The 15,920-nt window shown below is 38.5% G+C and overlaps 1 protein-coding gene across 2 annotated transcripts; it reads right to left on the reverse strand.

Moving 5' to 3' along the window:
* Positions 1-7,967: 7,967 nt before the first annotated feature.
* On the reverse strand, positions 7,968-15,440 carry Plag1 (PLAG1 zinc finger). Of its 2 annotated transcripts, XM_059255636.1 has the most exons (3): positions 14,539-15,440; positions 10,632-10,990; positions 7,968-10,116 (listed from the first exon to the last, which is right to left on the reverse strand). In XM_059255636.1, exons 2-3 carry the CDS (start codon positions 10,871-10,873, stop codon positions 8,859-8,861), a joined length of 1,500 nt encoding a protein of 499 aa, XP_059111619.1. In that variant the 5' UTR covers positions 10,874-10,990; positions 14,539-15,440; the 3' UTR covers positions 7,968-8,858. The 2 variants fall into 2 exon arrangements, with proteins under 2 accessions (XP_059111619.1, XP_059111620.1); XM_059255637.1 differs by lacking the exon at positions 10,632-10,990.
* Between the last annotated feature and the right edge of the window lie 480 nt (positions 15,441-15,920).

Raw genomic sequence — 15,920 nt, forward strand, 5'->3', positions numbered from 1 at the left:
ACTACAGGTTCACTCTAGGGTAGGGAGGCAGCTGTGTCTTAAAATCTTTCCACAGGGCACTATAGCTGAGGAGCTTAAATGCTCAGACATTGGGCATTCCCAGGGAACGAAACGCTGGTAATAGGAACATGCTTAAGAAATATCATCAGGGGTGTGTGTGTGTGTGTGTGTGTGTGCGTGTGTGTGTGTGTGTGTGTGTGTGTGTATGTATGTTTGTGAATACTAATTAGAGGTAATTTAGTTTTAGAAACAACAGTTTGCTGATGTGTTCCAGTAAGATGATCGATGGCACTGACTAGATTTTGAAAGGATCCTTAAGGAAGATTAAAGTTTCGTAACAATAAACTGGATAAACCAAAATAGAATCTTTTGGAAAATTTACTATTATAGACTGAAATGTTTCTGCATCTTTCCCTCGTGAAGACCTGGGATCTTGACTGTGATGTTCATTATTATCTATGTATATGTGTGAGGTGTGCGTATGTTGAATGTGCATGCCCATACTCACACATGCAGAGGCCAGATAGAGATATGAGGTGTTCCTCTTGTCTATAGTCTTGAGACAGGGTCTCTGGCTATCGCCGAATCTCCCCAATACAGCTGTGCTGACCAGCAATTGAGCTCTCAGAATCTGCTTGTCTTCACCTACCATTGTTGGGGTTACAGACACAGTTACGTCTGTTTTTTTTTTTTTTCCAATGTGGGTGCTAGGACTTGACCTCACCTCCTTATGCTTATCCAACACATTTACCTACTCTATCTCCTCAGCCCCTTTGACTATATATAGTATTGTAATGAATGACCCATTGGCCTGCTTTCAAAAAATGTTTGAGTCACAGACACTTTCACTTATGTATTTATAATACACATTGATATTCATTGCAAGCACACCTCTACTGAGAAAGCAAGGCTAGGCTGCTCATGTTTAAAGAACAATTGCTTGTTAAGAGAAAATTGTAGGGCCCTGGTCTCCTCTCATATTGAGGAAAGCCATTGCCTGCTTGCCGACCTTGACCAGATGTCCTCCCTATGCTAATTCCCTGCGGGTTTCCACCCTCCTGAATGCTTTACGGAAGTTCCTTGTTTGTATATCCTGCATATTGGGCATTAACAGCTTAGATGCAAGATTGTAAACATCGATAGCATTCTGCTGAGGCAAATGACCCGCTGTCTTTTGTCTCTGTTTTTTGATCCACAGCCCCTGGTTCGGACATGGTGAACGGGTGGTGGTAGTGCGGGCGTTATCGCTACAGAAAATAATTTTCACTAGTAGCCTACTGCCAGTACAAAAAAAGAATTCTAAGGATTTCTTTGTGGGTACAACTTCCACCACCGTGTCTTATGTGTTTTTTTTTTTAAAGATTTATTTATTATGTATACAGTGTTATGTCTGCAGGCCAGAAGAGGGCACCAGATCTCATTACGGAGGGCTGTGAGCCACCATGTGGTTGCTGGGAATTGAACTCAGGACCTCTGGAAGAGCAGTCAGTGCTCTTAACCTCTGAGCCATCTCTCCAGCCCCGTCTTATGTGTTTTCTAAAGGAGAGAGAACCTGGGAATTGATGAATTTTGCCACAAGCTAGTAAAGTGAGAGTCTCCATTTTCTTCACTAAAGCTCTCCTCTAAAGAATGAGTTAAAGCCAGCTGTAATAGGGGTCTAGAGAAAAACAGACAAGTACATTGGGGTATGGTTAAGGAACTAGTTCACTTTGGGGGCTGGCAAGTACTAATTTGTAGGGCAGGCAAGCAGGATGGAGAGTCAAGATAGAGCTGATAGTCTAGCCAGGCTGATGGCTGTCCAGGCGCAGGATTCTCTTACTTGTGAGAGTTCACTTTTTTTTCTTTGCCTTTGAATGATTAGAAGATGACCACTAAAATCATAAAGTGTAATTTGTCTTATGCAAGTCTACTAATTTAAATATTAACTATACCTAGAAAAATATGTTCAAAGGGACATCTAGGCTGGTTGTCAAATTGACTAGTGAGTGACTCTGTGATTTCTTTGTGGAATAGGATACAGCTGAAATAAAGATATTTTGATGTTTTTGCTTTAGGGTGAAATTTCAAATACTTAACTATTTTTGCTCTAGGAGGTAAAAAAAGATACCTCAGAATGGTTCCAAACAATGTCTGGACTTGGGCTTCAGTCAAGACACTGCCTCTGCTTGCCTTGGATAGTTCACCAGGGAACACGCTTCTCCTTTTAATGGAGCCGAGTTCCAGGATTTGGCGAAGCAGTGAGTGCCCTTGTCCTTAGGGTATGTTTGAGTAAACGTGACTTAAGAAGACCTGGCAGCCTAGCTCAAGCTATACAGCTACACTGAACTTTTCCTTCTACTGATGAACCACGACTATGAATTTCTCATTCAGCTCCAAAGACTTGGCACAAGAAAACTACAGATCTAATGAAATTTTCATAGAGGAGCTCACACCATAAACAAATTAATTTTAAATGTCCTTTCTCAGAGTATTCTGCTCTTGGGTATTATAAAAAAACAATTTGCCTCTCTAAGCCACCCTTGAAGCAGTTCCCATGATCAGATTTACATAGGAATATATCTAGTGTTAATTCTGAGGATTAATGTGGGATACTTTCATACTTGATAAGACTAAGTGAAAAACAGAACTATAAATATGAGAACCCCTATTTTCTTTACCTGATCAAAGCACATGGAAAGTGGCTAGGAGACACAGCATGTTACTTCCATAATTTGTTTCTGGAAAGGTGTTAAATAAATTCGCAGAATTGTCATCTTTACTGGAAGCTGCTTTCTTGGCTACCATGTTTTCAGCTGAAATGATGCACATGGCAACCATTCTGGCTTACTGGAATTGTCAAAGCTTGATTTAGTAAAACCGGTAGTAAATCAACCAACCTCAGAGGAACTTGTGAAAAGATAATTCCTATGACTGGCAATAATGTGCTAGAGGCCACAGGAGGTTGATGTTTGGTGTCTTAACTCATCCCCACTTCTGAGACATGGTCTCTCACTGAACCTAGAGCTCACTGATTGGCTAGAATGAAGGGCCAGTGAGCTCCAGGTATTCTCTTGTCTCTGCCTGACTGCTGGGTCAGGTTTTCCAGTTTGTATAGCAGGCACTTTACTGCCTGAGCCCTTGAAGTTTTGACTTTAAAAATAATACTCTCTGCCCTCCCTCTAAAAGCTCAAAAATCTTTTAAAAATATTTTATGAGTATGAATGTTTTGCTCATGTGTGTCTGTACACCACATGTGTGTCTGGTGCCTGTGGAGACCCAAAGAAGGCACTGGATCCCCAGGAACTGGAGTTATAGTTATATATATAGTTATATATATATGGAACCTGGTGCTCTGCAAGAAAAGGTAACCTTTACGGCTGAGCCATCTCTCTAGCCTCTCCCAAAGCTTGGAAGTCTCACATGTCCTGAAACCTGCCATTTCATTCATAAAACAAATGGCCTTCTGGAGGCTGCAGTTCCAGTCTTATATCGGCAAACCAAAAAAGACGCTTAGTAGTTGTACAGACCTCACAAAATAGAAGACGGGGGTTATTAAAAAACAAAAGGATATGAAGTTGGGAGAGGGTAGGGGATGGTTCTGGGAAGATGAAGGATAAATATGGTCAAAACAATTATGTATGCATATAAATTCTCAAAGAATTAATATTGTCTAAAAACAGTAGAAATGTTACCGTAAGGTATCATCTATGGGGATTCGGGAGGATCTGTATTATTTAAAGCATTCTGTACTTCTATTCATATAGTCTGTGGAATTCATAAATCCTTTCCTTTACAACAAATCCCACTGCAAGTCATAAGAAGCTGCAGTGATAACTGGCAGTGAGTGAGAATTTACACTTGGGTATCCTGACAAGCAGCAGCCTGCTTCTTTGGATTTGAGTTTCTAAAGTACAGAATCACTGTAGCCTTGACGTGAAGCTACCTTACAGAAGTTACACACACATACACACACACACACACACACACACACACACACACACACACACACAAAGATGACCTTTGTCTATATTTTATACAAATACAACAGTAGTTTGTGAATACATTTTAAGTACATGATATACATGATAAGCCACTTGATTTTCCAATATCACAGAATAGCAATTTAAAATGCAATAAAAATATACAAAATTCAGTCTGGAATGCAGATTTTTTTCATTTCTATTTGACTCAAAACTTTACCATTAGAATATTTTTAGAGTACTAGTCCAAACACTTTTTCATTAGCTAAGAATACAATTTCAGCAGTCAGCTTATGTTCAGGCATGATGCAATCAATTTTTCTAATGGATTCCCAGTTTTTGTTAAATTCAAAGGGCTGTTAGTAACTTACAGCATGTTCTTCACTCCACACCCTATGTCAAGCCCACTTTCCATTCTGAGTTACAGTCACCTTGTGGACAAAAGCTGGGTTTGTTCTGGTAACATTTGCAAATCCAAGATCTCCTTTTGCAATCGCACATGAATACATTGTGGTGGTGTAAAAGTTTGTTAATGACAAATTAAGTCACAGTATAAAAATATATTGTACACCTTTACACCTATGTAGTCCTTTTCCTATGGATAAAAAAAATACAACTGAATGAGACAGAAGTTTGTAGCACCATGAAGAGTTGTATCCCAAGTGACAGTAGCAGCATGATCCCATATAATGTTGAAGGAGGGTTTCTGAGAAGAGAGACATTCATTCTGGTTCATCTGTACCACTGAAGCTTATAACAAAGAAGTGTCTTATACATCAGCAATAATTCTGTGTCATCTGGAGAGCTAGATAACCTATCAAAAGATACTGCTTTCCATCCCCAGGGGCTGCTAACATTGGAGAAAGGCTTACTGGTGATTTGTGCTGTTACTAAGGCTGGTAGCATTATCTTGCATACAATTTCAAAGGAGCGCTCTGTGGGTACAATACAAATTAGGTATTTATGTAGACCTACATAATCAGGATACATTATGTTGTAGACCTGGCTGCTGACAGTGTGAATAAAACAAGACAGACTCACTGAGGGACTCATGAGTCAAAAACAAAAACAAAAACAAAAAAACCCCAAAACCAGTCTGCCTTCACTAAGGACGAATACTCAACACTGAAAAGATCTCCTCCAATGTCATATGGATCTCAGTAGGCTAGAAGCAACTTGGGTGAACTGGTATCTTTTAACTTACTTATGGACTGGGAAGACAGTGTGCTTTGAGATACGTAAACCTTGTAAAAAAATAAACCATTGTAAAACCATATGAAAAGACACACACTGATTCTGTGCAATATAGCAAATCGATAAGAAAACACTGTAAAAATGTACCTGTTTAAAATACCATCTACCATTTTTTGTACACAAAGCATTATATATCAAAGACCTACATATATATCATCTAATGGCACTTGAAATGAATATAATAAGTCTTAAAATAAAAGGCATAACCTATAAGAAAGTTTCTGTAAAAGTTTAGGTTCATTTTGAAAGTGCTATATCTTGTAGTATGTGAAGTATAGAGGTTGACCAAGCTCTATTTTTTTAATTGGCCTATATATGTACTGCTCACTAGATGAATGATCCTGAAATATGTACTCTATAACATTCATTATTAGCTTAATAAAGCAATCAGCTCTGGCTCATGTTTCAGTCAGTATATGGTTTTAAAAAACCGTCACTGTCCAAATTAACACAATATATCACTATATTCCACAAATGACTAGAAAAATAAAAGCACAAGCAACAAATAGGCAAAAACACAAAGCTTGAAAGAAATGCTGACTGAAATAAAAAAGTTGCATATAGAATGGTGCATAATCCACCAAGACAACTTAAGTTCTAGAAATCTGAACTAGGTAATAGGATTTTAAATGAAAGCTTAACAGTGACCAATAACTATAAGGGTGGTATTGGTAAATATCAATGGGTTATAGTGTTTACAGCGCCTCAGTCCTTCCACCGTCAAGCTCCTGCTGCTGCTGATATAGTCTGCACATACATGTGGAAGTCAAACTGAATGAGGCTTGCTTGGTATCTTGTCTGAGGTCCAAACTCTACACTAAACTATTTTAGTTAATGTTAATCCCTTTTCTTTCAGCCAATCTAAGGCACTATCAGAAATTCCAAGGATGATGAATCTGGCCACTGGTGAATGAAAACAGCATTGGTAAGAATTATCCCTAACCATTCCTACTTCAAATAAAAACAAGTGACAGTATTTTCTAGGGGGAAAAAGCCAATTCTGTGTTACATCCTTGTTAAAACATTGTGCAATTAAATTAAAAGCTGCCTGATCTTTAATAGAAAATCTATCAAGAAAGGGTTTAGTGACCACTGCAGTCAATTAAACAAAACAAAACAAAACAAAACAAACAAAGAAAAAAAAACCCAACCCAACTTGCTGAATTCCCTCTTACTTTGAAGTGTTATTCAAGTCTGTGGGGGCAGCAATAGGTAAAGAGGTGTACTTACAAAGAAAATTAAGACTACGTTTTAACACTGGTACCCTGGAAGATGTGTATTAGAGTTCTGTGCAGGGCAAGAATTAGGATAAAAATATATTTATATATATACATATATGGCGCCATTCCCATTTCAAAATGCTTTATTTCATATATTCTGCGACTCCCTTTTTTTTTTTTTTCAATTAGCAGTGAAATACAGCCTATGAAGGCCAGTGTCTCAGGTCATTAATGTGATTTCTTCTTAAGCAAATTTTAGATAGAATAAACTAGTGCTTTCATATGTAGTGTTTGTGACCAACCTCTACATAAAAATAGGCTTTCTATTTACTTGTGCTCTGTCACCAAGTCTCTTTTCCTTTTTTAATGGTGATTAAAGCAATATTGAACACTAATCATTCAACTAGAGCTTTAGGTAAGCGATCTGTTTCATAGAAACTAAGGAAGCAGTCTTGAAGCAGAGCAAAGAGCCCACTTTGAGAGTGAGCGTGCTCCCAACCACCGCTCAGGAGCAGCCTGAAGAGTTAAAAATGTATTTCCTTATTAACATATATACTTTTAATGCCTTTGGAACACTTTTTTAATAAAATGTAATTTTTCATAATAAAATTTAAATACATAAGTATAAAAACTATTGCTCCAAGGTTAAAACCAGGAGCTAGAGCCCTCCAGAGAGTAACTCTGATTCTACGAAGTGCGCTAGACGTGTATGTAACATATAATGAAAGCCCCATTCACATGACATTTTACACTTCTCCTCAATTTATAGTACTCCCAGGTATTTTAAATAATGCATCATATTCAGTAATCTATACTCATGTTTACAATTATTGATAAACAATGCAATCTGAAGTGATAGTTGGCCCTACCAAAGGGAATGGGTTTCCCCATACAAGGTTAATGAGTGCTCAGAAATTCAGAAATATTTTCTTCTTTTTTTTTTTTTTTAAAGAGATACATACTCTTCTCTAAATTTCCCCCTACCCCTGCCCAGACAGAAGGGGTACCAGAATAAGGTACAAGTGCTTAACAGATATGTCTTACAGGCTGATGACACAAGCAACCCTTAGGAAAATCTATATGGAACCTTTCATCAGACCCCTGGCTGGCGTGAGGAAGCCCATCACTACCATGTCAGTGAGCACCGCATCCTTGGTGCTTTCACACTCCTTTGCTGTTTATTTTCCTTTGTTTCCTCTACAAATTCAACTTATTTGTAACATTCCTCCCATTTCCTAAGATTTGTAGAAGTGGGGTTTTACTGTTTTGGGTTGTGTAAAACCTTGTGGAAACTCCTCACATAGCTTTTTAATGTGCTTAATTTTAAGTTCTCCATCCAAACACAGCAGAGAAAGATGGATGTGCACTGAGCAAGAGAGCACAGTGGCAGGATTGCTGTTTTAGAAGTGACGTGATAGGCTTTTACTTTGCCCCCAAAGAGTCCAGTTTTCAGTTCTGGCAACAGTGGAAATTCTCTAGACAAGTTCTGAGGTTTGGCTGTATGTTTTACATCCATCTTCCTGTTGAGGAAGCAGCCTACTCTGGGTTTCACATACTTACTACTGTCCCACAATGGCTCTAAGACTCTGGACTAACTATAGACCAACATATAACATAAGAATGCTGGTATACTGAAGCCATCCTAGGTACGAAAGGTGAAGGACATAAAACAGAACATTTCTGCACTGATCTTGAAGACTAATGCCACACACTGTTAATATAAAGATGGTTGAAATGTGGCAAAACAGCCTAAGGGCCAGTGCTAACACAGAACACCCTGCGACCTCTCTCGACTTCTTTTAGATATAGATACTGAAACTCTCTCTCTCTCTCTGTGTCATATGCTCACAATATTTTAGCCAGACAACAGCAGTCTTCAAAATATATTGATCTGAAGTGATGGTATATTTAAGAAACCACTATAATCTCCCCAAACTGGATTCTAAATTCATTTAAAAAACTTGATCATGAATCCATTTAGTGGCTAGTAAAAAAAATGTAAAACACTTCAATTATTCACACATATTTCATAAGATTTACATTGTACTGCATATTTGCAAAAAAGATGAGCCAAATGTCCAGTGCCCATGGCTATTAGACAAAAATGAAAATTTTAAGGTCTAATAGTAGTTTGAACACAGGACTTGTAGAATTTAGTGATAATAATGGCGCTCCTATATGAAATAAAACTCTGAGACTATGACAACTGGCAGAAAATCAGGAGAAACAGCAAATGTAATTAAACATGAATGGTTTCAAAGCTTATCAAAGAGGCTAGTTCCTATTATTTACTGGCTTCATGAAATCTGATATTATACAAAAGCAGAAGTTCTGTTTGTCTTAGAGTAGGCACTAAAATAAAAATGGTCGTCCAAGGCGGGGCTACACATGCACCTCCCTATCAAACCCATGGCCCAGACAGACACTACTGAAAAGCCTGGTGGAAACGGGGCAGGGTGGTGCTTGTGCTTAGGCTGCTGGTAAAAGCCGCGGAGAGTGAGTGCAGAGAACTGAGACCCACGGTGTTCGCAGGATCCTGAAGATCCTGTGTTTGTGTGGGCAGCTGAGAAACAGAAGAATGTGCTTCATCTTGGGAATAGCTCATCCCAAGGCTCCCCACTGAAAGAGGATTATAGGGAGGACCATTTAATGGTATGAAATTGAACAACTGAGAAAAATCCAATGCTGGTGTGTTGAGGGGGTCACTGATAGAAATAGAGCTCTTTGACAGGGAGAGGTCACCTGCACCATCATCTAGGGACCCATTCTGAGGATCTAACCCTAACTTAGATGACGATGCTTGAGAATCCTGGGATGAAGAGGGTGCACCACCTTGTAATTCCATCAGATAACTCTCAATTTCTCCCTTTAATGGCTGTTCTTTTTCAGGAATAGAGATTGCATATGAGGTAGAACTGAATGGGCATTTGAAAGCAAGATGGTGGGAGGGGTGAACAGCATCCATATCTATGGGGCATGTCATTCCCAAAGGTAAAGTTGTGATCATTTGGTGAGCAGATCCAGAGCTCTGCATGGACTGAAATGGAGTGTTATAGAGGTTTAACTGCAAAGTATTTGTGAATGGCTTTGACAAGAGTTCACTGGAAGGTAAGGACATCACCGGCAGGAGTTCATCTTTTATAGGCACAGACATGTTACAGGTAAATGGGTCCAGGAAATCTACTGGTTCAGTTTTGACCTTCAGAAGCTCTTGATTGTGACTCTTCTTCATATGTCGAGTGAGGTGATCCTTTCGTCCAAATCTCTGTGCACAGTACTGACAGAGGAAGTCCTTTCTTCCCGTGTGCACTACCATGTGTCTCCGGACATCCTTCCGGGTGTAGAACCTGCGCTCACAGTGCTCACACTGGTGCTTTTTCTCTTTCACGCCCCCAGATGACTTGCCTGCATGAGATTTCAGGTGCTCCAGGAGCACACCTGTGCTTTCAAAAGTCTGCAAACACACCTTGCAGGTGAGGTCACCACTGGTTGCAGCGTGCAAGGCCAAGTGTCGCTTAAACCCAAGCTTGGTGTTGTAGCTCTTGCCACACTCTTCGCATTTAAAGGTCTCTTTGTTGGGGTCGTGTGTATGGAGGTGATTCTTCAGGTGGTCTTTCCGGTGAAACATTTTCTCACAATAATTACACTTGTGGGTTTTCTCAGGAGAGTGAGTAGCCATGTGCCTTTAAACATAGATATATTCTGTGAGTGGTTATCTTAGCAAAAAGGTACGTATTCACTTTTCAAATGGGAAACTAAACTACTAATGCTAACACACAGCTGTCTTAATAAAGGGTACACCTAACTAACACACACCACAGCATAGTTAACACACTGCAAAACTTGAGACATCTAAGTTGCCACTTTAGCGTTGACTGGTTTTTAGCTCTCATTACAAAAGTAAACAGGCAAGACTGAACACATTCATGTAATGTTCACACCCTTTTCATGTAGAAATTTCTCTTCACAAACGGAAATTCTACTCTCATTAAGCATTTTACTTAAAAAAAAAATCCAAAGACACTAACACAGAAGTATGTGATTTAGAATACTTCAAGCTAGCCAATGTCTAATCTACTTAACATTTCCTCTCTGCAAATCAGCTGAGAAATGTGTATACAGATACACACACTTACAATGGCTTCAGACGGCCAACACAAGAGAAAGTATAATCTGAAAGACAAATAGAGTGTAGTACCTTTGTAATTTGTACTTAGAAACAAAGGCCTTGGTGCAGTCTTGTTGTGTGCACTTGTAGGGCCTCTCTCCTGTGTGAGAGTAGGAGTGAACCTTTAATTTCTCAACACTGTTAAAGGCCTTGTCACACAGTTGGCAAGGGAAGTTTTTTCTTGGTTTGGTTTCACCACGCTTACGTTTCCCTGAAGGGGCTTTCTGGGTATCTCTTACTTCTGACAAATCACCAGGAATGACAGTGGCCATCGCAGCCTAAACCAGGCCTTCTTGTTGGACACCTGGGAACTGCCCAACTCCACTAAGTGATATAGCTTTAGGTGGCTTCTCAAGTTTCATGTGGTCGTAAAAGAAAGCAAAAAGGGACTGGAAAAAAAAAATAAGAAACAACTAGTTTGTAACTAAACTCAATTAAAAAATTATTTGCTTTGTGATGCTTTTGAATTAAAAAAGAAACCATAAAATGGATTCAGCTGGTCCAATGTAATATCTGTAGGTTTCTTTGTATTTTCCAAAACAGATAGATATAAACGCATTGCTCAGAATGAACAGTTAATACATACCCTGAAATTGCACCTGACCAATGCTGGACTTATGCAGAACAGTAGTGAACTCAGGAACTCTCAGAGCATGATTCTAAAGGTGGCATCAGACATTTTGCTTTTAGAAAACACATCTTCCAGCTGAACAACCACAGCACTCTGTGCACATCATTGGTGCACATGGATTACATGAACACATACGCACTTAGAGCACCTGGCACTCTGCAAACCACTGAGTCCAAGCAAGGAAGCACACGAAGCCCAGATACTACAGGAAGAGAAAGCACCACCCGAGTCAAAACTGACCCTTTAAACCAGTGCTATAACACTCTAAAGAGTTTCTGAGTCAAGGGTGGAAATGATTCATCTTCATAACAAATATTAAATGGTAAGTCCCTTTGATACTATATGAGGTGAAAACTGCAGATCCTTGTCATTTGGGGGAGTATGGTTAGTTTCTCTCAACTGTTTCTACCTCAGAGAGAAGATTCTTCTTACTGGGTGCACTAATGTTAATAAGAAGCCAGAGCCATTAGGCCTCCCTAAGAGCTGAAGGAGTCAGTGATCGACACAACTGAACCTGAATGTGGCACACCTGTTGAGAGTTCTCACAGTGCACAACATCTGTGCAAAAATGCATCATCATAGAGGTGTTTCACTCTGTTTCAATTCATTATCAGTGCTGTGAGAAAAAATGAAGTATATATGTTGTGTAACAAAGAGTATGTCGTTAAGTTTAAATGAAATAATTAAAACTAAATAGAAACCTCCATAGATAAGAAATAGTTAATAGAATTAACTCTATTTCTCAGAGTAGGAAAATCAACTCCTCAAAGACTTTACTACTATGTAAGTTAAATCAGTGGTTCTCAACCTCCCTAATGCCACGACCCTTTAATACAGTTCCTCATGTTTGGTGACCCCAACCATAAAATTATTTTATTGCTACTTTAGAATTACAATTTTGCTACTACTATGAATTATAAGGTAAATATCTGATATGTGACACTGGTAGGGTTGCGACTCACAGGTTGAGAACCACTGAGTTAAAGGTTTCCTCAAGGTTTCTTAAGGTAATTTAGAAGGGTTCTTCCAAGGGACCACAGAATGGTAGCATCTGTCACATTTTTTAAAAGGATCTGATTATTAAACTTAGTTAAAAGAATTTGTCATTCTCTTGTATATTTTAAAGAAAAGAAACAACTTCCTTATCTCACCTGTGTTTTGGTATTAGATTGACACATGCTTTTACACAATTTGGTGTGTTATACTCACTTTCACAGATTCCAGTTAAATTTTTTCAGGAATTCTAAACACCTACATGTGGTAACACGTAAGTGTCTGTCACATCTTTTTGTACTTTAGCACAGAGGCTGTCCATAGCAGACTAAGCAGCAGTGAGCCATTATTTTGACTAAAGCAATACAGAATTCAGGCAAGCTAAGCACACATCGTTTCTTCTTTTTAAGACAGATGCAGGCCTTTGCATTGTTCTAAGTATCAGGAAGTTCCTCTTGAAGTTTACAAATGATATTAATATGATGCAACCAGTATCACAATAATGATGCAGCTGTTAGCTCTGGTATCACAGCACGGATGCAGTTGTTATGACATCACAGCACTGATGCAGCTGTTAGCTCTGACATTATAGTATTGATGCAGCTGTTAGCTCTGACATCACAGCACTGATGCAGCTGTTAGCTCTGACATTATAGTATTGATGCAGCTGTTAGCTCTGACATCACAGCACTGATGCAGCTGTTAGCTCTGACATCACAGCACTGATGCAGCTGTTAGCTCTGACATTATAGTATGGATGCAGCTGTTAGCTCTGACATTACAGCACTGATGCAGCTGTTAGTGCTGACATCATAGCACTGATGCAGCTGTTAGCTCTGACATTATAGTATTGATGCAGCTGTTAGCTCTGACATCACAGCACTGATGCAGCTGTTAGCTCTGACATCACAGCACTGATGCAGTTGTTATGACATCACAGCACTGATGCAGCTGTTAGCTCTGACATCACAACACTGATGCAGCTGTTAGCTCTGACATCACAGCACTGATACAGCTGTTAGCTCTGACATCATAGCACTGATGCAGCTGTTAGCTCTGACATTACAGCACTGATGCAGCTGTTAGCTCTGACATTATAGTATTGATGCAGCTGTTAGCTCTGACATCACAGCACTGATGCAGCTGTTAGCTCTGACATTATAGTATGGATGCAGCTGTTAGCTCTGACATTACAGCACTGATGCAGCTGTTAGTGCTGACATCACAGCACTGATGCAGCTGTTAGCTCTGACATCACAGCACTGATGCAGTTGTTATGACATCACAACACTGATGCAGCTGTTAGCTCTGACATCACAGCACTGATACAGCTGTTAGCTCTGACATCACAGCACTGATGCAGCTGTTAGCTCTGACATCATAGCATTGATGCAGTTGTTAGCTGACATCACAGCACTGATGCAGCTGTTAGCTCTGACATCACAGCACAGATGCAGCTGTTAACTCTGACATCACAGTATTGATGCAGCTGTTAGCTCTGACATCACAGTATTGATGCAGCTGTTAGCTCTGACATCACAGTATTGATGCAGCTGTTAGCTCTGACATCACAGTATTGATGCAGCTATTAGCTATGGCTGTGGATTTTCTAAAGTTCAAAGACTTGTTCTTTTCCTGTTATGAGCTCATTCAAAGGACAGATGCTTTCCCTTCCTCCACATTAGATGTAAATAGCTACTCTGCAGACTAGTAATGACAGTAAATTAGTATAAAGCTTTAATTTTCATTGTGATTTCCTCACTTGATGCTTTCACAGACCTATGAAACTATGAGACTATGAACAAGTCAATCATTTTCCAACTGCAGAATCAAAAGGGAATGCAAGGTGTCTAACTAGGTCTGAAAACTGGTCATAATTACCACTGTTAACAACACAGTCGTGATGTTGAGAATTCCAAATGAGAAAAGCAACTTTAATGTAACCCCTCCCTGCCAAAACATTAAAAGGGCACCATGAAACAACACACAAGCATTATCATATTAAATTGATGATACTCAATATGAAGCAACAAATGGATGCTTCTAGATGTACATACTGAGCAATGAGGAATTGCACTGATACCAAATATTACACTTTTCTAAGACCAGCTGAAAATTTTCATGGCTGATAATGCTTTTATATTTTAATCCATTAAAAAATTCAAATTACTTATCATAGGTACATTTAAAATTTTAAGATAAATATAAAGTTGTGAACTTAGTATCAAATAGAAATTATATTAATAATATATTTATCAACCAAATACTTTAAAGGCACATGCATAGAACTAGTGATTTTTGTTCAATGCATACCTGATTAAGGATGGAAAAAGCCTCAGACTTTGATCTTAGCCAGTTCCATTAACTCTTCGTGGAAGAGAGCAGAATCCAGCCCTTCCCATTTTGGCCAATCTATGAAGAAGTAAAAAATGAATGGATTCTAGTATAAATGAAACTAGAGTATAAAGGACAGAAAATAAAGCATGAACGAACTGCAATTTCATATAGCGCATGCTCCATTCCACGCTGCTGAGTCGTGCATTAATTCCCACCAACTGCTTGTTTTGATTAGTTGTAAGCACACTTTACATGACCAAATAAATGCATAAATTAAAAAATAGTATTACCTAGAAAAAAATGCCAATTTGTGATGCTGAATGATTCCCCACTTGTTAATAAAAAAAAAAATCTAACCAAAAGAAATGGCTATTAAGGTTACTGACTGTAAACAAGACTGGTGAAGACTCATTGAGCTTAATATAATGGAAGACACAAACTCGGTTTCTTCCAGGAAAGTGCCTCTGGAGACCTGATCTCAGCACTGCCACCCGCACTGCCCACACTTGTGACTACGGCTTCTTAGAATCACACTTCTATTTGCAGAACTGCCAATTTAAACTAAAGAATGGTGTAAAGATGGTTGGAATGTAGCAACCACTCTGCTGTTCAGGTTCCAGGTACATATGAGTGAAGTTAAATATAGGTTTTCTACATGAGGCAGGTATCAGGGAAAAGGCAATATTTGTTGCATAAGACCATTGTTGAAAAACCTTAAGATATCTTAAAGATGCCTGTTAGTAGCAAGGTCTTCAGCAGACTGACAGCACAGATACAAACTGTGTTAATATTTATGAATGAAAGAAAAGGCAAGAATAACAATGCTATAAAGTAAAAAAGACTTCCATTTATTTAAAGAATATAAGGCAAAGGTGGTTAGTAAGCTGCGATTATTTTTAATTAAGTACACAGAAGTATTAATTAGAAGAATTTGAGAGGGATAATAAAAATCAAATACTTAAAAACCAGTAACAAAAGGATATGGCAATGACAGGTTAGGTTAAAAAATTTTTAAAGTTGTATAACAATCTAATAATATTTCTTAAAATCCTCACATACTTTCAGAATTTCATGATATGTAAAGATGATATACAAAGAAAATATTTAATAGAGGACATTCAAGCATCATTACAAAATTACTAAGGGTATATAAGAAACCAGTATTATCCTCATTATTTAAATGAAAAATAAATTTTTAGACAAATAAAGATATCTATAATAGTTCAAGCAAAAGCCCCATTTTTATAAGGCATAGGACATGCATAAGTAAAAGAATATTGAAATTGCAAAATAGCAAAATTAGTTTTTGTCAATACTTACTTGCCCAGGACACACACTGAATATTTGGTGTGGTAATT

Source organism: Peromyscus eremicus, chromosome 2, assembly GCF_949786415.1.
Source record: "Peromyscus eremicus chromosome 2, PerEre_H2_v1, whole genome shotgun sequence".
NCBI lineage: Eukaryota > Metazoa > Chordata > Mammalia > Rodentia > Cricetidae > Peromyscus > Peromyscus eremicus.

Excerpts from the sequence above, each read along its gene's own strand:
- Plag1 (XM_059255636.1), bottom strand. The coding sequence starts at position 10,873 with ATGGCCACTGTCATTCCTGGTGATTTGTCAGAAGTAAGAGATACCCAG. Across the intron at positions 10,117-10,631 it reads TCTAAGTACAAATTACAAAG|GCACATGGCTACTCACTCTC; the intron begins GTACTACACTCT and ends CTATGTTTAAAG.